Below are 24,620 nucleotides of genomic sequence, written 5' to 3' on the forward strand. Positions count from 1 at the left end.
CGAACCCAGTGTCAGGGGCGTAAATAGCCTACAGACAGTGCATGCAGTGTGGTTGCACCGGGGCCCGTGGGGTGGGGCCCTTGTGAATAATTCAGATTGCAACCTCAGAACTACACCTGTATTTAAAGAAGAACTCAAATTAAATTAAAAATGGTGCCATTTGCTATAAGTAATATGCCCTCAAAAATGCAAACCCATCTCCGTCATGATTTTCTTTTCTTTTTGCGTTAAAATAGTCAGTTGCGATCAATATCAAATTATATGTATTATTCTACATAAACTATGAAAACTATGAATAAACTATTAAAAAACCTATTCAATTAGATTAATAATTTCCTATTTTCTTTGATATTTTGGTCATGTAGAGGTATGCAATAACATATGTTGGGTAACATGACTGTTCAACTTGCCTAATGTCAATTCTCTATTTGATCATGTGACAAAACGAGATGAAACGATACGGCAACTGGTTTCGGCACAAAATCTGTCAAGGCAGACAAACTGAGCACATCTACAAGTCCAGTGAAGTCATGACTTTTAAACATAAAAGCAGCAGTAAGAAAGGACAAGAGAGAGACGAACGGGAGGAAAAAGAAGCAAAGCTCCCTAAATTTGATTACTTTGGCTTTCTTGTAAATAGCTGCCAGCAGTGTGTGTGTGTGTGTGTGTGTGTGTGTGCACCTCATAACTCGTAACTAGTCTCAATAGCGAGCCTTTTGTTACCGTGGTTACTATTTTATTACACTGCCCAGTGTTAGACCAAAAAGTATTGTGGAGAATTTAAAACAGCTGAACATGTCTGGGTGCAGTGGGACACAGTTCTGGTCAACTAGAACTCAGTTACCTGGAGCATTTATTGACACCCTGTTGTGACAACAACAAATCTCCTTAAGTGAGAGCACATTTTCCATAAGTCAGCAGCAGGCCTATCACTGTAGATGGTGACCAGACTTTGGAAATGAAAACCGGGGACATTTCCTGTTTGGTGGTCAATATATCATTGAAATACCCAATGTTATTTTATGAAATAAAGATGGAGGACAATAGCTACTGTAACAAACTACGATGCTGGCCTGATTAAACTGGGTTCTATCAGTGTTGGGGAGGTAACTTTTGAAATGTAATATGTAAAGAATTTCCCTCAGGAATGAGTCGTAAAACCCAGATATTAGTTAGCATTTCAGCACTCCCGGTTCCCTCGTCTTGAAGGCAATGGAGTTTTTGAATGGGTCTTTTGTTTGACATTTGAAATGAGGTCTGTGGTTAACACAAGCTGAAGAGACGCTCACGTTTTGTTCTATTATATAAAATACATCAGTAAATACGCCACTCAATTATTTTGAAGCTTTTATGTGTTTTAGAAAAGGCGGTTGCTACCAAGTTGCTAAATGAGACTATAGAGCATCATCATGCCAACACAGCTTCACAGCACAACCAGTGCAATGCTAACTTTTGTGTTGGCCTACAGAAAAACATCCCTGGAGCACTCTACAGTGCTGGACGATCAGAAAATGCATATGACTCAGAGTTAGTCATTTTGATGTGATCTGACTATAACTGGTGTAACAATTATGTTTTATGTCCAGCTGGGGACTTTTATTGCATGTCATCCCTCTTCTCCCTCTCTCTACTGTGCATAAAGTGCCCCAAAACAGTTCTTAGTATTACAGAATAAAGTAAACACTGTCACTTAAGGCCTCTAAGGAAACAAATGATTGTCACATTTTATTAAAGCCTTATTGCAAATTGCTGCTCTGAATTCCTGTATGTGTGGTTATAATGGTTATAATCAGTATTGCTGGGCTGTGTTTTATTGCTTTGTGTGACTTTGTGTGACTATGTTCTAATTAAAGAATTGATATATTTGCTGTATTATTGTGCTACTGTTCTGCGCCTTCCTGTAGCTCTGAATAGCTAGCGAACTGTCCTGAGAATACTTATTTGGTTGCTGTTGCTGTCTTTATGATGTGTTGTTGTCTTCTGTCTGTTAAGTTTCACCATGACCTCATTGGTTTTAACACTCGCCAAAGAGCGAAGCAGTTTAAAATTAGCCAGCTGGCTACAGGCTGAACTGCAGACTAGTACAACTCATAACAAACTTTATAGTGGCACCAAGGTAGCTACATACACACAAACAATGGCTGCAAGAAGAGGGGGGGCGGCTGCCACTTTCTTGCCATGGCTCGCTGGCTCGCCTCAAAAAAGAAAGCACACCCTAGAGCTTATTTAACTGGGGTCTGAGTTCCCCAAATCTTGCAATGAACAGATATCAGTTAACAAAAACAGTCTAACTAACTCATCGAAGATAAGTTGGCAGTTAAGCAAAGTTTTCTGGAGAACCATTCTGAGTAGTTGCATAGCACAGACATTACATTGGACAGAAGACCCTAATGCACTTTTAGTGTAAGTGACGGAGGACAAATCAGGTGTAAAAACACATTTTAAGAGGTAATTTTACATTAAAAAAAAAAGACAGTAAATTTGCAAGATACCCATGTGGTTCGTCCAAGTCACATTGCTACGGCGTCATGTAAGTTTTGGATGAAAATTAGAACTCATTTTTGCCCAGAACAACTCAACAAAGACTTTTGTCCTATCACTTCTATCACTAAACTTTTAATGTCTAGTATAATATACAGGAGGCATGATCCCAGTATGCAAAAGATGTTTTAATGCTCATATGAGCAACCTACTATTGTTTTAATATGGACTTGAACATTTGTGAAGTTACCCTTTAAATTGTCAATTTAAATTCACCTTAGTTTTATTTCTTTATAACTGTCTCTCCTGACATACGGCTTTGTTTTGTGAAGAGGGGAGAAAAAAAGCTTAAAACGTTTTTCCTTTTGTCTTTCATCATTCCACCATCTGCCATCGCAAGGCACCTTTAAAACTTCAGTTTTCTGTTGGAGACAGATAAACAAAGTGTCCCTTTTATTATGTCACCCAAGGCAACCACGGAAATATCTCCAGCTGATTGGCATATGGTGTAAAATATGATTTAGAGACAGATGTTTACGGACTCTTGGTGATGCTGTCAATTGATGCGTTTCAAAATCTATCTGACATTAATTTACTTGTGATAAAATGTAGGACTGACAGCAAAGCTTCAAAGCTGCGATAGTTGACATGGTAATCGACATCCAAATCAGTATTTGAATGCTTAATTTTTCTATACCATTACCCCCAGAACCCCAACTAGCCCATAAATTTAAAAATGTAATCCAATATAATTCATTATACATCAGCATTAATTATAACTTACTCTCAGACAAGGACATTTAAACTTAGTGACAGGACTAATTATGAGAATGGCTGTTTGACCACATGTGACAGACTCACAAAATACACTTGCAAGATGTCATAAAAGGTCAAGTGTCTGGAATAGTTTTGAAATTTACAAAGATGGCTCCCAAAATGTCAAGTGCCAGTTATACAAAAGAAAACTATTCAATCACAAATTTACAACCAGCTTGGCAAATCACCTAAAATGTGAGTAACAGCTTAGCCGTCTTGCAAAGTATTCTTTTTCCCTGCTATGAAATGTTACTGTGACCTGCATGCTAACAAAGTTGCTAAATGTTATGTTATTTTAGATGCAGCGACTGAAAACTGATGTTTAAAAAAAATGCCCCCGCCCCCATCTCCCCCTCAATGCTATTTCTTACAAAGCTTCAATGGGGACAGCCCTAAAAAGCACGTCTTCAGATTTTCTCAAGATTTGACAGTTTCTAGCGCTCTGCCATTTGTGTGTGTTGCCTCCCTTTATGTCTGCAATAGGTCAGGCCAAGAATTAATCCATAGAGGGGAATGAGGCCAGACTCAGCTGTTGAAAAGTTGTCAACAAACAGTTTGTATGCTGCAGACCTCTGACTGCTGAGTTCACTTCAGAGCTCAGCTCCCTCAGCAGATAGCAGGGCAGTAAATTATCCTCCCCAAGTGGGGATTACAGAGAGGGAAATAATCATTTAAGCAGATGGCGCATTAGCTCATAAGTGCAGTAGATTATAAAGCTAATGACCATTATCATAACTTTGACGTGGAAAATCCTCTGTGGGTGACATTTACATAACAGTAATGACCACGGGGAAAATAGAATGACATTACTGATTCCCCACTTATAGCTTTCCTCTTTTTACTTTTTCGCTTTTAATTTTGTCTTCATTCATTATCTTCATTAATTCGATCTTTAGGCAGAACTTGACTGAAAAGCAGATTCAGGTGAGTTTAGGCAAATACATTTATTCAGGGGAGTATCGAGGCTTGGCCATCGCTTACAGCATGGAAAACATATGTAAAAAAAAATTTCCTTCACACCTTTCTTTGAGACATCTGCTGATGTGTGATTATGAGACATCAGAACACAGAGAGAGATCTTCCATGTCCTGTGATGATATGATGCTTTCCCTGTCTTTCACAACAAATTGAAAATTTCCATGTGGCCTTTGACCTCTAAATGTCACATACAGTTTCCTTTTGTCTTCATGTCCTCAACGTTTATTACATCCTTTGCACAGAAAGATACACCTTTTGTTCCTCGGTTGCTCAATGTGGAGACTTCAAGAGGTAGTTTGTTCGCATCAAAGAGGAAATTGCTCAACAGCACAAAGCGCATTGCTCAATGAAGATAATTTTCATTCTTGCAGACACAGTAATGTACAATAGTTTTTATTTGTTTTTTCAGATGGCTTATTCAGTTCTGAATAGTTTTAAACAAGAGTCTTAAAGGGCAATGTTTCTATTTTTCAGCCTGGGGCACATGCACCTAAATATACATCTGCTAAAAGTGCTTGTTTTTGCCACTGACATGCTGAGATTCTTTTTCTGAGTGACAACATTATGGAAAGATCCCTACAGAGACAGACCTTTTGTTAAAAAGATGGATATCCTTTGTTTAACCACAGTTAACCAACAGTTGAGAAATCACTATCGCCCAAGCCACCAGACTCTATTTGAATAAACAGCAATTCTTTTTACATGTGTAGAGCCAGCATATTTTCACATCTAACTGGGTGGATTAAGGGTTTATTTCAACATGCCCAGAACTGGGTATTGTTGAAACAGTAGAAAGACAAACCAGGATGGTTATTGTGAATTTTATGTATTTATTTGTTTATTTTGAATTTGATTGAAGTATATTGTACAATGATAAAATTATTGTCTATTTAAATGGAGTCTGGTGGTTTTGGCGGTAGAAATTTCGGGGCTGTTTCTGGTTACAAAACAAAAAGATTCTTACTCTATAACACATAAGTCTAGCAATGTAGGGATACCTGTCTGTTGTCAGACACTAAGAGTAACAATCTGAGGCTGTCAGTGGCAAAATCAAGCACTTACAATGAACATAAATTTATGGATTAGCGTATGCCACACGTGGTTACATTGCAGCCTGATTCACGGCTGCCGGGTGCAGCGGTGTTACTCAATACTGAACCAATTTCTAAAATTACCATTCCCATTAGTCCCTTAGACACAGACATGTGGAAAAATAGGGTCCAGGTTGAAAAATACCCAAGCTATGCTTTAAAATGATGTCTGCCTACTAGTCTTGTTGTCCACTATTGTGGCTAAAGCTGCTGATGAAATGATCCATGCCACTCTGAACTGCCTCTATTTCTGAAAGCTGTGTGCACACACTCCCATTACTGCTATGTTTTCTATCTTCTCTTTCCTCACTGTCTCTTTTCCAATCTCCACTTCGCCCATCCTCCCTCTTTCTTATTCCCTCCCAACCCGCATTCTCCCTCTCCATCTCCTCTGCCTCCTGGGCTATCTGTTGACTGTTCAGGTAGATGCTGCTGTGTGAAACCATGGTGCTGGTGTCTCTGGATGGAAGGTGAGCATCCATGTCTGCTTCCACTTCCAAGAAAGCATTCGCAGGGGTTGTGAGGTAGCCCGGCAGCTCTTCTTCAAGTGTGTTTCGTGCCTGAGCATGGCCTTGCTGATGACGATTCTTCTTCATGCGTTTCTTTGCCATCTTTAGATCCAACGAGGCATAATTCAGGTCAGACTCTAAACACTGGTTTCAAACAACAGAGACAACATGGGTCAATAAAATGCTGTTTTCAGATGTTCACATTGATAAACAAAAAAAGCTGCAACACTACACACCGGTTTAGATGTATTCTAGATCGTGTGGCTGTTAGTTCTCATGTATTTCTGTAAGTGGGGTTTATTTTTAGAACATGTTGCGCTTGATTGTATACCTTAGTTGACAGTTTCACTGACCACAACATCTATGGTGTCAACTGCCTTCCGTTTTGAAAGTTAAGTTAAGTCAGCATAAAACTAGTCTGCATATTTTTTTTTTTTCACAAAATACATTTCATTGCATATTATACTACCAGAATTTACAAATTGTAGTTATGCACTGTGTTTAGAATATCATTTTTATACTTTGTGAACAATTCACAAAGTGTTGCTTTAGCGCATGTTCACAACATTTCCGTATTGGAGATGCAAAGCTTTACAAAGAGCTTAACAATTTCATTATCCCAGCATGCATTCAAGCCAAAAACACATGTGCAAGTCTGGTTTAATCAGTCAAAATTAATAGCATCAAGAAATTGAAAAATTAGCCCTGCACCACAGTGCACACAAGCATATTAAATTTTTCTGCACTAAAGCCGTGAGTCACTGCACATGCTATCAAAAGTACGATAAAATAACATACATTTAACAGTCTGCAACAACATTACATGCAGTAAATAATGTGGAAATTGTGTGACAACTATCCACAGAAACACACTTCCAGAAAGACACAGTACGGCTGGTACCTGCTAGTCTGAACATGCAGTCGTAGCAATTACCTTCGTACGATCTTTTGTGTGTTGCATGGTCATGTTCATCATCTCGTAGCAACCCTCTACAGAATCTGAACAGGTGAAACGCACTATTAGTTCATTTGCTTTATATTCTATTAACACGTATATGACATAAATGAGAAAAGAGAACAGTCTACTTTTTTTTTTTTTTAAAGTTTGTCTAAATCACTAAAACACAGCAAAATATTGGAAATTGAAAGGAATTCAAATAGTGTCTGAAAAGGAAATCAACTTTATCTTAATGCATATTTATGCATATATCTGTGTGTACCCAGCATGGAATTCTCCATGAATCCAAATGAATTTTCAGCTTGTTTCAAAAGACACTTTGAATGTTTTTAAAACGTGTCCACATGGCATTTAAAATTTTTTGTCTGTAAATACAGAAAAATGAAACAATCACATTTTAAATTTTATATTAAAAATGTGTAGAAAAACCATGTGCATGAAAATAAATTTGTGTTAGATCATCATTCCAAGAAATATGCAATAATTTCCTATTCGTTTTTGAAAAGATGACAGAATGAAGGCCCGCGCTCACCTCTTCTGTCTGAGCTGATGTTGCCGTAGATTGGATTTTCCTGTTGCTCATGATGATCTCGGGGATTTTCCTGCTGCTCATCATGATTGAGGTTGTGAAAATAATGCCCTTCATCCTGTGACAGGCTTCAACAAGATATGAAAGACAATTTCACAGTGTGTTTCTACAAAAATATGTCATAAATGGATAAGAACGAATGTGGAAATATTGGAATCCCTGTTATTACTTATTACAATTTAAGATGGATTGGACTAAGTAAAAGGCATACCTTTCTCCCGTGTAAGTGTGTGTGAAGCAGCACTCATCTTTGTCTGTATGAACAAAATATTTAGCAATTTATAAAAAGACCATGTTGTCCTTGTAAAATCTGGAAGAGGTTTAGAATCAATGGTGACAACATTTAGAAAAAAACATTTAACCATACCTCTGCACAAAGTCTTTTTTCGTCTGATGCATAAGATGACATTGAGACACAGAGAGATCAACAAGGCCAAAGATAACAGCACCAGACCTATAAGCGTGTAATCTAAAAGACAAACACAGACCAACTATAAACATCTCAAACCATTAAACTTCTGTATCTGCAAATCAAAAAGTGACGACTTTTCTGAGTCTAAGTTTTCATAAGCTATCACAAATGGTGTTTGGAATTTCCCTCTGTACGTCTCAATAACAAACAGAAAGGATGAAACATTTGTAAAATGTGTCATGGCTTTGCGCTGGTGACAAAATTGTAGTAAAATGCTTCAACAATACTGAACAATTTCAGTTTCTGACCTTTAAGATGAAAAACTGGAGGAAAAATATAGAAAGTTAAAGCCATTAGAAATGGTATTGCCATTCTAAAATGATCAGTGTCAGTAATTACCCATGTATCTACCACGTGTTACAGAAAACTAAATACCAAATGGTTCCTTTTTTATAATCTAGGTACTAAATGATTTCTTAAAAACAAAAGAAGTAATTTTCTCAATGAATTTCAGCTAAACAATACTGATGAATTTCCCAGGAAATACATTCTTCCAACTGTAACAACCGTTGTATTGTATTGTATTGTATTAATCTTAATCTCTCTGTAAGTAAAATATATCATTTGGTTAAAAAGTGTCACAAGTGTGTTTGGAAATCAATTGTGCTCACGTGGTATGATAACCGTACATATATTGTGACATCAACAAAACAAGGATATGTGTAGATACTACAGTAAACAAAGCAACGTACCATTACAAACATAAGTTATGATTATCAACTCCTCGTTTTGTTTTACCCTTTGTTCTGCCATATACTGTGATATACGCTTCATGATTTAGCTTACCCTGTTTTTGTGGTAAAACAATATTTAGCAGAATTAAACGAAGAGTTAAAACATTAACACAGATGCGTAGCAATATTAGATAAAAGTCTGTAAATCTATATCTAATTTAAAAGTTTCAAAAGTTGTTGTGACCCTACCTAGCATATTCCAGCCGTCTTCAACCAAACGGGTTGTCTGTGTGACACGATTGCTCTCGGGCTACAGGGCATCACAGTGTTTAGTCAGTGAGGTGTGCTACACTGTAGTCTATTTTTACTTTGCCTCAGTTACCTCTCTCGTCACAGTGCTTTGAAAACTGGCTGCTTTTCAGTTACAAACAGGAAGCAATGTAACCTCATTCTGAGGCACCCAGTCTCAATCCCATTGTGAGATACAATACAATCTCAAATAGGTCCACATATTACTATCTAAAGATGACAATGGTTTATAAATATGTCAACAATATTGATTTCAGCTCAAACATTTGTACATTTCAAAGTCAGCACAGGTTATAAAAACAACAAAAAATATTTCACCCTAAAAAGCCAGCAAAGTTTCACTCAAATTATTTGTCAGCTAGAATTTCAAAATATTTTGGAAATGTCAAATTGACCTCTGATTCTTGCCTTAATGTACTGAATATGCGCTTAACCCTTAAGTCTTAAATAGCCTAATATAAATAAGTAGCTACACATGTGGTGACCTTTTTTCAGTGCCCTGAAAGTGAGCGAGTCCCCACAGTGCCACAAATAACAAGCAAACTTGTAGATCTGGTTTGAGTACAGTGCAATAGAGCTTTATAAAATATACAGTCTGTCTGTGTTCATGGGGCTTCAGCGATATATATATCAGCAATATATATCTTGCATACACAGTGTGTGTGTGTGTGTGTGTGTGTGTACATGTGGTTTTGCCACTGTGGTCGGAAAATTAGAAGAACAAAACGTCATTTTGGAAGGTTTCTTGGTACAGCTCAATGCACGAGAGTGTGTGTGTGTAAAACAAAGAGCACAGAAAAACCAGATTAGGCAGAATCCACTTAGTTCAGCCTTCAAATAAAACTCAAAGTATTTTTTTAAAGAAATAATCAATTAGAATAAAAACTATTTATAAAACAAGTCAATACCAAAAATATGAAAAGCTAAACTGTTAACATTTCCAGCACCCACTTCCTACGTGGTGGTATCCAGTGGTTTTTATGTTTATGTAGCCATTTAGCCCATGTGGTTTGTGGTTTAAACCCCGCTTTATAAAAGGTATAAGTGTCACTCCGCGGTACATGTGGACAACAGTGGTCTATTGATTGCAGTCTGTCAAGTTGACAGCGTCAGTACTAAACAGTTACACGAGAGGAAGCTGTGTTGCCATTGGGCTTCTGGGAAGAAATGCTTAATCACAGATGAAAGCCAGAATTACTTTAAAGGAAGTAAATCAGCCATGTAGTCCCAACAGTTCTGTTTATGTGCAAATGAAATGCTTGTTTACCGCTGCGCAAGGCACAGTGAATATATAATATTGCAAGAATGTCAAAAAAGAGAAAGTAAATCACACAAGCACCTGCAGTGTAATTACTCAGCGTTAATCCAGAGTCAAATCAAAGCAGCTTTTATTTTCAAACTTCAGAAACTTTATGGCAAAATTTATTACATTCACTACAAAAAAAAACCAACAGAAAAATGTTTTATACACAAGCAAACTTTTACACACTGGCATAAAACCCACTCCACCCACCCTAGCTATACACATAGCCCACCTATGTACAATTGCCTGCAACTGTGTTATCAGAGTTTAAAACTGACCACAACTGCAAGTTTTAATTCTGCATGCAACCCTAGACAGGATACAGCTTATATCACTGCACTTCCTGTCACTGTGCAACATAGGAGGAATACAGTATATATATATATATATATATATATATATACATATGTATTAATAAACACATGCATCATATCTTTCTGTCACTGAGTTACACCTTGATGTAGGGAAAATCTCATGGTGTCTTGCAGATGTATACTTTACTGGAGGAGGAGGGGGTTTGAACGGAGGCGGAAGATCCATCCTACAGAGAGAGAGAAAGAGACAGAGCACAAATATTGACTGTTGGCATTGCTAGAAAGTTAGCAGTATCCAGAAAGCATGCAGGTGTTACAGATCATGTGCATCTATCGGAAAAAGGGAGCGACATCAGGTTCATCCGGTGCATGACCCTGAATAAATGCAGGCAGGTGTAGTGAATGGTTGCATGGGGAGATAATGAGAGTGTTACCTCTTCTTTATAATTTGTCTCCTGTAGAGAAAGACAGCCACAGTGATCAATACCAGGATTGGAACAATGATTAACACCAACAAAAGATGACTCCGTACACCGCCAGAATCTGAGAAGCAAATTCAGAGAGAGGAAAAGTGTTGTTTTGGAGGACAGCAGCAACAGAAGATGTGTTGCTAAGATATTGATCAGCTTAAACCCAGTAGACGCCAACAAATATTGATAATGAATGTAAAGCTCGAAAACTTTCTTGCCTTGAGGCAGGAAAGTGTGTCTTGTTGTCCTCCACCTCAGTTGGTCGCACACAGAAGTTTAAAACTCCCTTTAACGAGATTTCCACCTTAAAAAGCTATAGCCCGAGGCTGGGGAAACTGGAATCTGCCAAGCCTCCGCATGTGATGAAGATGCAGATAGTGAAGGCAAAGATGCTCTGGCTGTTATTCATCTCTAGTTTTTAAAGAGATCTTGCCTGCCGAGCATTTAGCTCTGTTGTCTAGTTATTTGCTGCTTTTAAACCATTTTTACTGTTTACTCTCTGGCAGTGCAGCTGCTTGCTTCACCTCAATGGCCACAAACAAAGCTACCACACTGTTGGCAGACCCCAGAGCAAATAATGTGCCCAAAACAATCTGACAGCATCACTAAAAAGCCTTTTACAGGCAAACAAAGGGGTACTGGATGATTCAGGGGCTCAGACAAAGACTGGAAATGCATTGCTGAGAATTTATTTCTCCCTTAAACTGTTTTTTATGGCAGATAATGGTCATATCCTTGGATTGTTCAATTCAGGAGGGAACAGGTATTTGCCAACATGAACCAATTAACTGTGAAATATGAAGTCATTATTACCTGCTTCCTCAATGAGCACAGTTGTATTCCCAGTGCTCAGAGTTGGAGCTGCACCAGGATTGCCCCCCATGGACTCATTCCTTGTCTCCTGTGTTGATCTGAACTCCGTATCAGCATAACTTAACGTTGTGGATAGATTGCTTGGCACTGACTGGTCAGAGTAAGTGGATGTGTTTAAATTGTGTGTCTGGTTTATCTCCTGATCAGTGGAATTGCTGAAGCGATAGGGATCGGTGTGAGTGGCAGGGGATGACGTGACATTGATATGTGTAGAATTTGTTAGAGAGGTTTCATGCTCTCCAGCTGTGACATTGCTGAGGTATAGATCATTATCTGTTACATCAGTGCCCATACTCGTGGTCCAAGTTACATTGGTGACAGTAGTTGAGAGCCCACTGGTCGGAGATGTGGTGCGGCTGCTGCCTGTTGATGTTATCACACCCTGCTCAGTTACATTAGACTGTGGTGGCACTGTCACAAGATCTGGAAGAGGACAAACAAGGACATCTACATTAAATATGCTGTCAGCAGCAGTGCACTGTAGTGTTTTGATGTTGTCACTGCATCAAAAACATAGTGACTTGGAGCTCCACAGCACTCACTTGTTAGAAAAGAAATACCTGACATGGAAAACTGCACATGGATTAAAAGACTAGCTTTTCCATCACATAGAATTCTGCATGTTAGCAAATTAATGGAATAGTCTGATGTGTTGGGAATATGCTTAATTGTTTTCTTGCCAAGAGTTTTATGATAAAATCGATGCCATTCTTATATGTACGGTAAAAATGTTAATTCAGCTTAGCATAAAGACTGGGAAGAGAGGCTAACAGTTAACCTTGTATGGAAGCAAATGAGAGACATAAGTATTTTAATTTTAATAAGCAATGAAAACTTAATATTGAAATTTAAATAGCATACAAATATGTTAATTGGAAAAATCATGTCTTTGAATTTATTTGTTCTGAATTCACTTTTTTTGAATAAAATTATGACATTTCTTGATTTGTAATTTGATTTTTTTTCCTTTGTTCACAAGTTTAAATCCAAATATTCAACTTTCAGAATTTCAATCTTTTTATTTATTTATTTATTTATTTTTTGTTACTTGAATTTTTGGATCTCATTACAACCATTTGAATTTGAATGGTCATATTACATTTTCATTTTTATTTGAATTATTATTATAATTTTTTCTGAATTTGAACAATAGAATTTTAGCAACCTGAGTCTATTTTTTTAAATTCTGAAAGTTGAATTTTTGGTTCTAACTTTGTGAACGCTGGAAAAAAAAATCTAAAAATCAAATTCAGCTTTTGAAATTGACAGTCAACAGATTTCATGTTTTATTTTATGGGAGGTGAATTCAGAACGAATGAATTGAGATTCATGGTTTTCAGAGTAAAATGTTTCGATGTTTTAAATTCAGTGGTGTTAAAACTTCAATATTAAGTATTCAGTGGTTTTTAAAATTAAAATATTTATGTCTCTTTTTTGCTTCCACAGCCTGACTCGGTCCAAAGGTAATTAAATCTGCCTCCGAGCACCTCCATGGGTTATGTCGAGTTTGTTTGATCTGAAAAAAACAAAAAATGTGAAACAGACAAATTGTGGTTTTACAGGGAGTTATGTGCAGTAACTATTTCTTCACCAGGTGCACTAACTTCCTGGAGCTTTTGCTGGTTGCCTGACAACTGCTCCAGGCTAAGAAAAAAACCCCAGCACTTACTTTACATAGGAAAATTGCTGTTTTTGAATATTGATTTTCTGTAAGTATTTCCCCATATATTGAACTATATTCCTTTAACAAGCTTCACATTAGAGAGTTGAATGCAGAGTAGGAGCTATAAGTAATGCACTACAAAACTTTAAAATACCCAGTGCACAGTTATACATCATTAAAACATGGACTGAGTTGGCATTTACGAACACTGTGTGCATAATCAATAGGTGAAATAAGGAGAGGAGCTCATTCAAGAACCTGGACCGTGAAGCCCTTGCCACAGATTCCTGAGGCTGAGGTGTGGGCATGAATTGCAAATTCCACAGTACGGTGTATTGTTAATCCGTTGTGTGTCAGTTGTTTTCAACTATTTGCTTTCTGTCCTGCACCCACACCACCCATCCATACACCAGGTCAGATCCATTATTAATCTCAACTCACATCCTCCTGTGAGACACAGCTGAGAGAAGCATATTAAATGCAATCTGATGCTGCGATGCAATGTGATCTCATGCAACACTGTGTCTGTTTTAAGTAGCTTTATGGAGTATTTTTCTGGCCTTCATTTCGGCTGTACTACTCCAATATGTCCAACAGATTGTGCTCTCACCCCATGTCACGATTCAGAGAGCCTCTGCCGAGTGTGTTTGTTCTTGTGGTGTGACAGTAGATAGAGAAGAAGAGCAGGAAGTGACTCCTGACGTCTGTGTGGTTTGTGTTTTTTTCTTTGTTACACATGAAATTTTTGTGAGGAACATGTAAACAGGAAGAGAAAGCAGACAGCCGGGGATTATTTCCCTGCTGAAGCACAGCCCACTGACAGCACTAGACCAACCTCTTTATCACCAGTGGGGGCAGACAACATGCAGTTTGGTTGTTGTACAATTTCAAACTGTGAACACTTTCACTTAAGCTTGGTTAAGTATTTACCCTAATCCCGCGGGGCAAGCAGCAAATAATTGCGAGTTTCACTCTTAAAGTTTTGTAGTTCCCAATTTATTCACAGTTACTGGTGCGTTCTCATAACATTGCTGGCAGCTTCAAAATCCTTTGAATCTCTCCCTTTCCTTTCAGCTAATTAAAAATTAAAATTGAGCCAGCTACAGTGTAATAACAAAAGTCAAGTATCAGCTCTCTGGTCCAGCACAGTTTATTAAGTCACTCAGTCTCTTGGGCCCTCTACTAGATTGTTAATCCAGCCCTGAGGAAATGCTGAAATTGAGTACAGCACAAGGAGAGAAATAGCGGCAGAGAAATAGAGAGGCTCACCTGTCCTTAAGTTTGTGGTTGCTGGTAGCACTGTGATGATAAACTCTTTATGCAGACTTTTGTTTCCTGTGTTGACAGTCAGCGTATAAACCCCTGTGTGAGCATCAGTCACACACCAGAGCTCCAGAGATTCATTCTCTGACACCAGCCTCTTGTTCTAGGGCAAAACAAGATTATGTAGCATATAAATACCTTTCATATTGAGAAGATGTTTTTGTGTTGTAGGTTTTGATGTCAGAGGTAATCAGATCATCTTGATGTTTAATGAATTAAGTGAAATTCATTGTCAGGGCAAAAATGGGCTGATTAACTGTTTTAATTTTCTCTATTCCGTCACCTTGGTCCACTTGTACTGTACATCAGGGAATACTCTGCACTGAATGGTCACATTTTCTCCAGCATGGACCTCAATGGAGCCATCCACATCACACATAATTTGAACATCATCTGATAGAGAGAAGATGTATGATTAATTTGGATTGACAACACAAGAATGCTTATGTAATACATCTGCTGTAAAAGGAATACAGGAAATGACTCCTATCAGCAAAAGATTACTTTCAGTTGCATTACACATGAACAAATCTTCTGTAATTGTCCGCTGCCTCTATTTTGTTTCTAACACCCCTTCAGTTAGATGAAAAGGAGGTAAGGGTGTATTGTGCCTGCGTCACTGCACAACTAAATGACTGATGAAGAGAAAAAAAAGGCCAAACACAGGGATGAAAATAAATGTCTCGTGGCAAACAAAGCTCTTAGATGTGTACTTGCAAATCATTACATACATTTGCTCAGAAGTAAATAACTGCTGAGATTGGCAGAGCAGCGGCGCTCTGATGCAATCAGGAGTAACATGAAATATATGAATTGGACAATAAGATAGAAAGTTATTGCACATCTCTATCCAAATATTAAATCCTGTGAAGACTGCAGCGCCTGGTTGGGGTATGGCTTTGCATGTACTTGCCTTCATCTTACCTTTGATCTTTAGCTCCGTTTCTCTCCTGATGGAGCCCAGAGGAAAACTTGTGATGTCACAAATATAGACACCACTGTCCCATTTTGCCACCCCATAAAGTTGTAGGTAGGTGCCCATTGATGTGGTGTCAATCTGCATGGTGACATTAGGCCAAAACAGATTGATTCCAAAACCTCGGCTGTACAGGGCCAGCTTTGTGTTTTCATTTCTGTCCTTGCGCCATTCAATACTGACGATCTTGAGATCAGTATGGTTTCTTACGACACAGGGTAAGGTAACGTTCTGGCCTGCTACTGCCTCCATCTTTTCATTACAGAACACCTCAACATCCCGGAGTCCTGTCAAGCACATCAGATAGCATTGGAAGCAAGAAAAGTGAGGAGATAAAATCACTTACACTTTGAAGTTGATATTACAGACTGCATTCCACTGGGATGCAGGCAGATACAATCATAGCATTATACTGAGGCAGCCTGTCACACCAGAAGCCAAAACACATCTCAAACCCACGGTGAATATCCCACCATTGCTGGTATATTATATGAGCAGCAGTGCATGTGGTCCAGGATTACCTTGTATAATGGAGGTAAGGAGCAGGAGAGAGAAGGCTGTTCCCAGGGCACCTCCAGCCATGTTTGAGTTCCCCAAACTCATCAGGCTGAATCCATTGAGGGATTCAGCAAAGACAGAAGGAGTAGACTGTCGACTGAGGTTAAAGAGTGAGGTAGAGACTGTGAGATGGGGAACAGGATGACCTATCTTCACAGGAAGCCACACAGAGTGAGTCATATGTGTAGCAGCGCTGTAGCTTTGCGGCAAAAAAAAAAAAAAAAAAAAAAAGCAGGTGCAAAGCAGATACTTGCAATTGATGTAAACCTCTGCAGTGCTTATCATTATTTATTCTTATGGTTGGGACTGACTAACAAGATGCAGAGAGGTTGACTCATTTGATTTTAGATTACATCGCTGATGATCTAAATCATCCAAGAAGTAGGATACCAAGGGAGCACCCGAACACAAGCGAGAGATTAATTAATGTTCTATTGAATAAAAGTCTCTTTTTATTAATTAATTCCTAATATACACAGTTTGAATGTTAAATGAAGTTATTTATATGGGTATGTAAAACCGCATTTTTGTAATTAACTCAAAGTTTTATTTAGTATAGTTTCTTGCTGAACCAAAGAACAGGCTCTTGCAGGCATATCCTAAACACACACTGCACACACACCTGCCCCAGTTTTCTTTTCATCATGTGCATCGATATGCATTTCATTTAGCACCATCTGTTGGTCAATACACACTCAACAGACAAAACTGAGGAATCCTCTTATCCCTCATCTTGTTTTCAAGGTGAGCCACTAACCTGCATACTTATACATGATATAAAAATGATATGTCTGTAAAATGCAATAAATTGATTGCTTGATATTATCCGGCCTTCAGGTGACAGCCCAATTGTTTTGCCCTCTGTGCGTGTTAGTGGTTAATGTCTAACTATAAAGCTTGTCACACTTGCGCCGATAAAGAGATAAAAAGGAAACAATACAGAAATAATGGACAATTCTGGCAAATGTGAGTCCATTACTCCAATTAAATAATTTGTTTACCCTATTCTTTGGAGAGGAGCAACGGTATTCCTGTAAGACATTGTGTCACAACACTGGACTTGTAATGCATAAATTAATTCTTCAAAGAATTGAACCATTTGTCTGCAGCTCCGAGAGAGCGAGCGCGAGAGATGGAGTCACGTAACTACATCCAATTAGCACAGATCATATGAATAAACTGGGAAATCTGTTTGAATCTGCCAACCAAGGGCTACATCTTTGTTCATATATAATGGGGCTAAGAAAATGCTGATCATTAGGGGCACATGTTTTTTGTAGAAATTTTCTTGGTGAATATAAGATGAACCTGTTGAGATACATATTTTATGAATGCTTTTCAAAGGTTATGGTAGCAGTTCTAATTTCATTAACCAGTCACAAAGAAAGCAACATTAACTGTTAGTGTCACAAAATGCTGTTATCCAAACAGCTTGTCCATCTCTTGCTCTTTTCATCTCTCCTTCACATCATATGAGCTCTCCCCTTCATTCATTATGAATACTCCCTGTAGACCCTGCAATGCATTTAGATGATTGATAACTTTACAGTCATATTCTGTGTATGACCTTTATAAGTTAAATCAGGGCTTAGAAGAGTGACTGCTATCTAAAGGGAGATTTCTATCAGTATTCTGTCAGTGTTTTATCTGAGTGTAAGGGGACCTTGCTGCATAGCTCCATTTGATAAGGGCAGCATCACTTCCCCGGGGAATTGTGGAAATCTCAAAGATTCCTGGCAGAACGTAACTACTTCATTCAGTGGCCCACCATTAATGATGAGAACAAAATGTAAGGCATTTGGCTAATAAGTATTATTTTAGCTTGTAATCTCCTCCCAGTGTTCCAGGCAGAAAAGTTAAATAGGAACTATTCTCATTCACAATTAAATAATAATGAAGAGAATGAGTTGCTGCTCTTGGTAGGCTAGTGCTTTTTGCTTTCTGTGGTGTGATGAGACGGAAAGAAAGTGCTGTGACCTGCTGGTGCACCCTACTCCTCCTGCACACACTAATAGTTCCACACTGAGGCCTCCGGGGCTCCTGGATACCCCTGTGACCTGCACCAAATTGCACTTTTTGCAGCATATTGCACCAGAACACTTTATTGTCAACTCTGCGTATCTATGTTTGTGTGTGTATGTGTGCATGTGTGTGGGTGGCTGTACATTTGTGTGTCCGCTGACCTCAAGGGGGTGTGTAACCAGTGTTGACACACATTCACACATTCTTCGCTGCTCATTTAGCCACATTCACTGCTCCATTTTGCTGTGAGCATAGTGTTATCTCTGTGAACAAGTGTGATTTTTAGAGGCAATGTATTATTAAAATCTGAGCATGTTGTACAGATTGTCTGACTACAGACCAGTCACAGCCCTGAGAGATTACTTGAGTGTGCTGCTGCTAAGTGTAACAAAGAGTGTAACGTATACTACTTTCACATTCTAACCTTCTGACAAAAGATAATGGATATGCTTTCTGTTGTTATCCATTTTAACCACCTACTTGATCTGGATCTGAGTGATCTTATGGAGACTTTAAGAGTAGAACTTCTGGATGAGAGTTGTTATATGATTACAGTATTACTGTGTCTGAAAACTGTATTATAGGAACCTGTATTTACTTTTTATGTTGGAGCTAAGCTTACATATAGGGTGTGGATAGCTTGTCTTGTCTACTGAAAAACAAATACTAAGAGAAGTAGGAATGTAGAATTGTATCACCAAGCCAAAAACTTTAAAGCCCAACTTGTTGCCCCTAAAGGCTGCAACAAGACTGGACATACCTATTAAACTGTGACAGTGCCAATGAAAACATGCATCCTGGTGTTCCGAGGGGGATTCTCAGTGTCCCCACACTAACTTGATATTTTGAAAACTCAGCTATTTATATCTTGCATGTCAAGCAGTGTTAGATTATGAATAGTTTTGTAAAAAATTATAGTATGGTGGATATTGTAATCATGTCATTTTAAACCCTACACTGAGGCTGCACTTTGGCAACATTATGCTAATTTGCTTATAATGACATTGTTAGCATGAGGTGTTTAGCAGGTTAAGGTTCATCGCCTTAGTTTAATGTGTTATGCATGCTAGCATTCCCTAGTACTAAACAGAAAGCACAGCCGAGGCTGATGGGAATAATTAGCTTTGTTGGTATTTGGTCATGAATCAAAGTATTGGACAAATTTAAATGTCGACCTGATGATGGTGCTAATTAGAAAGTCAGGGGATTGACAAAGTCATTAGTCTTCAACCTCTGGAGACCGTGGATGTCTGTACAAACAGCCCAGTTGCCAGAAGAAAATGTTAGAAATGTAGGTTTCGGCAAGCCACAGATATGTTACATTTGTATGCTTCATATGTATCATATCAATGCTTCTAAAGTGACTAAGTTTGATTACAGATATGTGAGGTGAGTTTGTCATCAGGAGGTGGAGAAAATGACACGGCTGTCAAATTGCAGAGCACTGTTCCAGTCCAACAAACAGTAAAAGCAGGTGTTTTTTTTTTTCTACATGTGATTGTGCAGCCAAAAGCTGCATATTAACCCAAACACAATCTTTTCATAACCATAACAAAATGTTTTTTGTGCCTAACATAACCACACGTTAACCACTGAACTGTTGAGATATAAAGAAACGTAACCTTTCAACATATCTGCTACATAATAACGTACAAATGTTACACATCCCTAGTTTACAGAAACTGGTGATTGAGATGGTACAAAATTTCTTGGCAATCCATCCAATATTTGTTGTTCACTAAAATCCATCCCTAAAGCCAGGTTGCTAGTGTGGCTGAAAAAGTTTTTCTTTTAACCTTCAACCTACTTTTTCCCCAGTGATTGTACATCAAATGTCAAGGCAGTTACCAAAATCGTCAGTGCATGTTGAGCTACTATTTTGGACCAACTTGACAGACAGAAAAATCAACATGGCCTTCTTAAGGCTGCACTGCAAGAGATGTCAAAGGAAGGCATTTGGTGGAGGTCAGACTGAAAGCAAACTGCCATATTAAGACAAAATTTTGGGAGACTTTTATTATCGCCCATATTTTGGTAGAAGGCATTTACCCATCCTGAAAATTACACATTTACAATGATTGCTGTCTCCTCTTTCACCTTTTCTCCGTTGTTCCTTTTGTGTGACTCCTGTTTTCATCGTGACCCCAAATATTTGGGGAAAAAGTTCAGTGTTTTTTTCTGAAGAATAAATGGATGGGTACAAATAACAAACCATGGCAATGTCTGAACAACAGCAAACTTTCTGAAAGTATGAAATTTTGGGAGACTGTCGGGAGTGGGAGCTTGAGTGAGTGAGTGAGGGTGAGACACATGGAGAGAGTCATTGTGGTGGATAAAATATGAGTTTTATAACTTGTCAGGACTGTACACAATGGGCCACTGAATTAATGGTTTCAGATAGTGAACAGTGTATGGGGGTGTAAGGTGGGATAGCAAAAACAGAAATGTAACAATTTATTCATTACTCATTCACTCGCCCACCTTGTAGAAGACACACAATGAGAAGTAACACCAGAACCCGTAATAAACTAAACTGTTAGATAATAACCGAACTAATTATAAACAGCAAGCAGACATGCTTTTCAAATGCTTTTACTCATGGTAACACTGAATTGAATATCTCGGCGTGAAACACAGGAATTAGTCAGCCTCTTTTCATTCATTTTTTTTCTGATGAACAAAAAAATATTTCTGTGAATATGATTCTAATTGTAATAGACCATAAAAGATGAAATGACCTGAGCTGCAGAGTAGGATTAGGGGGAATACTTTATCATACATCATTAGTGGGTTTGCTGGAGGATGCTATCAGTCATGGCCAGACATACAAGCTCCTCTTTCCTCTTCAATATAAGTGATCATACATCTAGTATGACACCCTTAGACCTTTGATTCACTGAGGACAAACTAAAAAAATGCAGCAACATCTCTTGAAACTTAAAGACAGTGACTGCTTAGATAGTTTACACAACAAAAAGAGATGGATTTAACTGGGTGGGCAACTTTATTTCAGTTTGAGGTCACTCCCTTTCTTACTTCATACTGTCATGTTTCCACAATGGCTCCCTCTCTTACAGATAAGCTCAGAATAAAACTATACTTAGAAACGCACTATTGGTTGTCTCACAGCAAATCGGTGTTCTTTAAAAGCCATCAAAATGCCAGCTTAGAGCCGATAATCCCCAATTATCCCCTGGACATGAATAAAATATCTCTATCAAACAAAGCACAGAGGCTGAATAAAAGTGAATGTGTTGGCAATGTAGGATTTTGAATGCAGAGATGTTGTTTTTCCCTCCCCCTCTCACTATTCTGCACAACAAAAGGAATGGCACCCAGCCACTTTCCTCCAGTGGTGAAGAGGAGTTTATTTGTGGTATATCTAAAATTGTTTTTTGAGCTTATGAAGCTAAACAAACAACAGCTTCAAGTCAGATTTCCTCTATGTGAAAGCCGTTAAATTCTTTTGTTTATCTTAATTCTCTTTATTTCCGTTTACTCCCTCCGGTGGGAGACATGCTTCCCTTTCTACTGTCTCCTGCATTTACACTGCTCTCTCTGACAGCACAAATAGGTTTCGCAAATTTGCAACTTTTAGTTACCAGTACAATTTATCTTACAGTACCTCAACACACACACAGGGCCCGTAATGAGCCAGAATGTCCATATGACATCAAAGTGCCTAAAAGAATTGTTCATTTTTGCTGTAGTACAGAACCCTCACTGTGATGTCTCAGGGCTCCTTGCTTGAATGCAAGTCTCCTGGGACTTTGGTGCATTGAGGAAGAACTAACCCAGCAGATGAGAACCTCAGGCTCCAACTGTTAGCTCATTCCTAATGATATATGTAGTTCCATGTTCAACCCCTCACTCAGCTTCTCCTTTTCCATGTCTTTCCCCTTAGCAGTGTGTTGCTTTCATTCTCTTGAACTAGGGTGACCTTTTCAGCCCCTTAAACTGGGACCGTCAAGTGTATTGCATGTTCATGCATACACACAAGTATGTGTTTATGGGGGAAGGAGGACAATTATTTCAGTACTTAGCATGAGGGTACCTGTCAACACCATCGACAGCGCCGTAGAGCAAAAATTATACTTGTCTCCCAGAATCCACCAAAACATAGTTAATTGGTTTCTGTATAACACTATAACACTCAAGACCAGCTGCACAGTCCATAGATCAAAAGCTGTGGTTGTGTTTTACCAGATGGTCGGCAAAGGTACCCCCCTGAAGGCGGCTGTCATTGTCGCTTGCCCTGCTGAGGTAGGTTGCTACAGCGGTACTTCCTGCTTGTAGCCACCACTCATGTTTGGCTGCCTTAACATGAGCTAGCCCTTAAGAGAGTTACGTATCTCCCAAGCTAAAGATCCAGCTGTTGTTGTCAGGAGCTGGTGGAGAAAAAGAAAACAGCTCCAAAGGAATGCATGTCACGTCTGCTGGGTGTGTAAGTTCCTGCTAAAACATTAGCCTTAACAACTTTAAATGGTTGTCACAGTTTTGCATTTGTTAAGTCGTTGTTCTGCCAGCTAGCTTATTCTGTCAGGTGCAAAAAAATATATCAAAATGGACCAGTAGCTCCATTTTTCATCAAAATTGGTGCCTGTATGCAGGTTTTTTAATTGTGGGGAAATATAAAATATAAAGTAGGCGATGGACTGCTTTCCCATTGCCAGTAGACCAGTGTTTTGTACACAGTTCTGCAGTAGACAAGTTTGCCTTTCTGGTTTTTTGTTTTTCTTTACTGGCGTGTCACAGCAGAAAACAGGATAAGTAAACAGTAGAAAGCAGCATGAAAGCCAGTGAAACTTTTATGGTGGTTATTAATGTTATTTTTTTTTAATATATCTTGCTTTTTCAATGCCAAATAAATTTGGAACAATGGTAGAGTACTGCTTGGATGGAAACAGACAGTATTTTGTGGTGACCTGTCATTGCATCGGGCCGACAAAAGGGCTCAAATGAAAATGTCCATCCATGTGTTGTAGTTCTTTCACTGCCAGTCGAAGCTGATCACAGCTGGAGCCGATCAATCAGAGTCTATGTCCCAGGAGTGAATGCTGACTGTAACCTTTACCATTAAAGACAAAGGCCAGATGACAGTGGGTGTTATAGGGTAAATTAGCTTGAAGAGCATTAGCTCATTGTTGACACCTAATAATAATATTAACTACAGGCACATTTTATCATAGACCTACGTGTTTATCTAAACCAATGTCTGCAAGTGACGTTAAAGTAAAATCCAGGACCTTGAATATGGAACATGTGGACTCTTGTTAAAAGAGTTTTCCTCAGCAAAGTAATGGATAACTTCTTGGAAAAAGCCCCCAGCTCAGTCTTATCAAGCTAATAGCACTTCCTGATGCTGAGGCATGATTCTTCATGCATTCAAGCACACGCGCGCGCACACACACACACACTGAGCTTGCGTCTGACAGTTTTCACTGGGGTGTTTTATCTGTTATTATGTATAATGACATTTGAGGGGGTTTAAGATTTTGACAACCTGTCTAGGGACCCTGAGAGTGTGCACTGTGGGTCAAGATTAGCAAGGGAGGGTGCATTATGCCCATTTCACTGGAATGGTGACAAAGATATGAAATCAAATGGAGCTCAGAAATGTATGTTTACACTGCACATCTGTGTGCTATTGCATGTTGACGTCCATGTGTTTTTGGCGCAGGGGACAAGTAAACAATTTCCCTCCAGCTTATTCCTTTCACTCCAATTTGATGTAATCATAAAGGCAGTACCGAGTTGGCTCCCACTGTGCGCTAGTTATATTTTGATTGTCTCTTGATGTGCCTCAGTTGGTATTCAGAGTGTAGTGGCATTAGCAGCAGCATGTGTTTTGGTAAAGTAAAATAACTGCGAAGAGGGGAGTGGTGGCTCTTACTTGGAACTAAACAGCAACATGACAAAGTGCTTTACAAACTTTTCTGTAATAACACTGTTGAGAAATGTGTCCCTTGTGCAGAAAACAGAGCTCTGGGAGGAAATTCTGTGCTGCTTCACATGGTGGCCCATCAGCCCACAGACAAGCACACATAGTGAGTGAGTGCTGCAAACACAGAAAACAGTGTTGTTAGTTTTTGTCACACTAAGGCTCCTGTCCAGTCTCACTCATGTCATGTTACATTTTAAAAGCAGTTAACTTTTAAAATATTAGTGCCAATTACTTAAAAAATGCTGGTTAATTAAAGGGCAATGCCTACAATACACCTCACAGATGCCCTCACATGCT

At 38.7% G+C, this 24,620-nt stretch overlaps 2 protein-coding genes across 3 annotated transcripts; both read right to left on the minus strand.

Moving 5' to 3' along the window:
• Nucleotides 1-4,235: 4,235 nt before the first annotated feature.
• On the minus strand, nt 4,236-8,942 carry LOC125898246 (uncharacterized). 2 transcript variants are annotated; one of them, XM_049592001.1, is made up of 6 exons: nt 8,818-8,942; nt 7,790-7,891; nt 7,634-7,676; nt 7,366-7,490; nt 6,810-6,874; nt 4,236-6,019 (listed from the first exon to the last, which is right to left on the minus strand). In XM_049592001.1, exons 1-6 carry the CDS (start codon nt 8,822-8,824, stop codon nt 5,543-5,545), a joined length of 819 nt encoding a protein of 272 aa, XP_049447958.1. In that variant the 5' UTR covers nt 8,825-8,942; the 3' UTR covers nt 4,236-5,542. The 2 variants fall into 2 exon arrangements, with proteins under 2 accessions (XP_049447958.1, XP_049447959.1); XM_049592002.1 differs by lacking the exon at nt 6,810-6,874.
• A 1,308-nt stretch (nt 8,943-10,250) lies between these two features.
• On the minus strand, nt 10,251-16,486 carry si:ch1073-15f19.2 (T-cell surface protein tactile). The gene is made up of 7 exons (XM_049592912.1): nt 16,321-16,486; nt 15,748-16,086; nt 15,107-15,216; nt 14,770-14,926; nt 11,778-12,260; nt 10,929-11,037; nt 10,251-10,721 (listed from the first exon to the last, which is right to left on the minus strand). Exons 1-7 carry the CDS (start codon nt 16,400-16,402, stop codon nt 10,592-10,594), a joined length of 1,410 nt encoding a protein of 469 aa, XP_049448869.1. The 5' UTR covers nt 16,403-16,486; the 3' UTR covers nt 10,251-10,591.
• Between the last annotated feature and the right edge of the window lie 8,134 nt (nt 16,487-24,620).

Source organism: Epinephelus fuscoguttatus, linkage group LG12 (assembly GCF_011397635.1).
Source record: "Epinephelus fuscoguttatus linkage group LG12, E.fuscoguttatus.final_Chr_v1".
Classification (NCBI taxonomy): domain Eukaryota; kingdom Metazoa; phylum Chordata; class Actinopteri; order Perciformes; family Serranidae; genus Epinephelus; species Epinephelus fuscoguttatus.

What these genes read in the sequence shown, in the direction of transcription:
- LOC125898246 (XM_049592001.1), bottom strand. An exon ending in CACACTTACACGGGAGAAAG is followed by an intron (nt 7,491 to 7,633) that starts GTATGCCTTTTA and finishes ATCTTGTTGAAG; the next exon opens with CCTGTCACAGGATGAAGGGC. An exon ending in ACACAAAAGATCGTACGAAG is followed by an intron (nt 6,020 to 6,809) that starts GTAATTGCTACG and finishes GTTTGAAACCAG; the next exon opens with TGTTTAGAGTCTGACCTGAA.
- si:ch1073-15f19.2 (XM_049592912.1), bottom strand. Translation starts at nt 16,402, where the DNA reads ATGAGTTTGGGGAACTCAAACATGGCTGGAGGTGCCCTGGGAACAGCC. An exon ending in TACAGTACAAGTGGACCAAG is followed by an intron (nt 14,927 to 15,106) that starts GTGACGGAATAG and finishes GTTTTGCCCTAG; the next exon opens with AACAAGAGGCTGGTGTCAGA. An exon ending in AGACAAATTATAAAGAAGAG is followed by an intron (nt 10,722 to 10,928) that starts GTAACACTCTCA and finishes CTCTCTCTGTAG; the next exon opens with GATGGATCTTCCGCCTCCGT.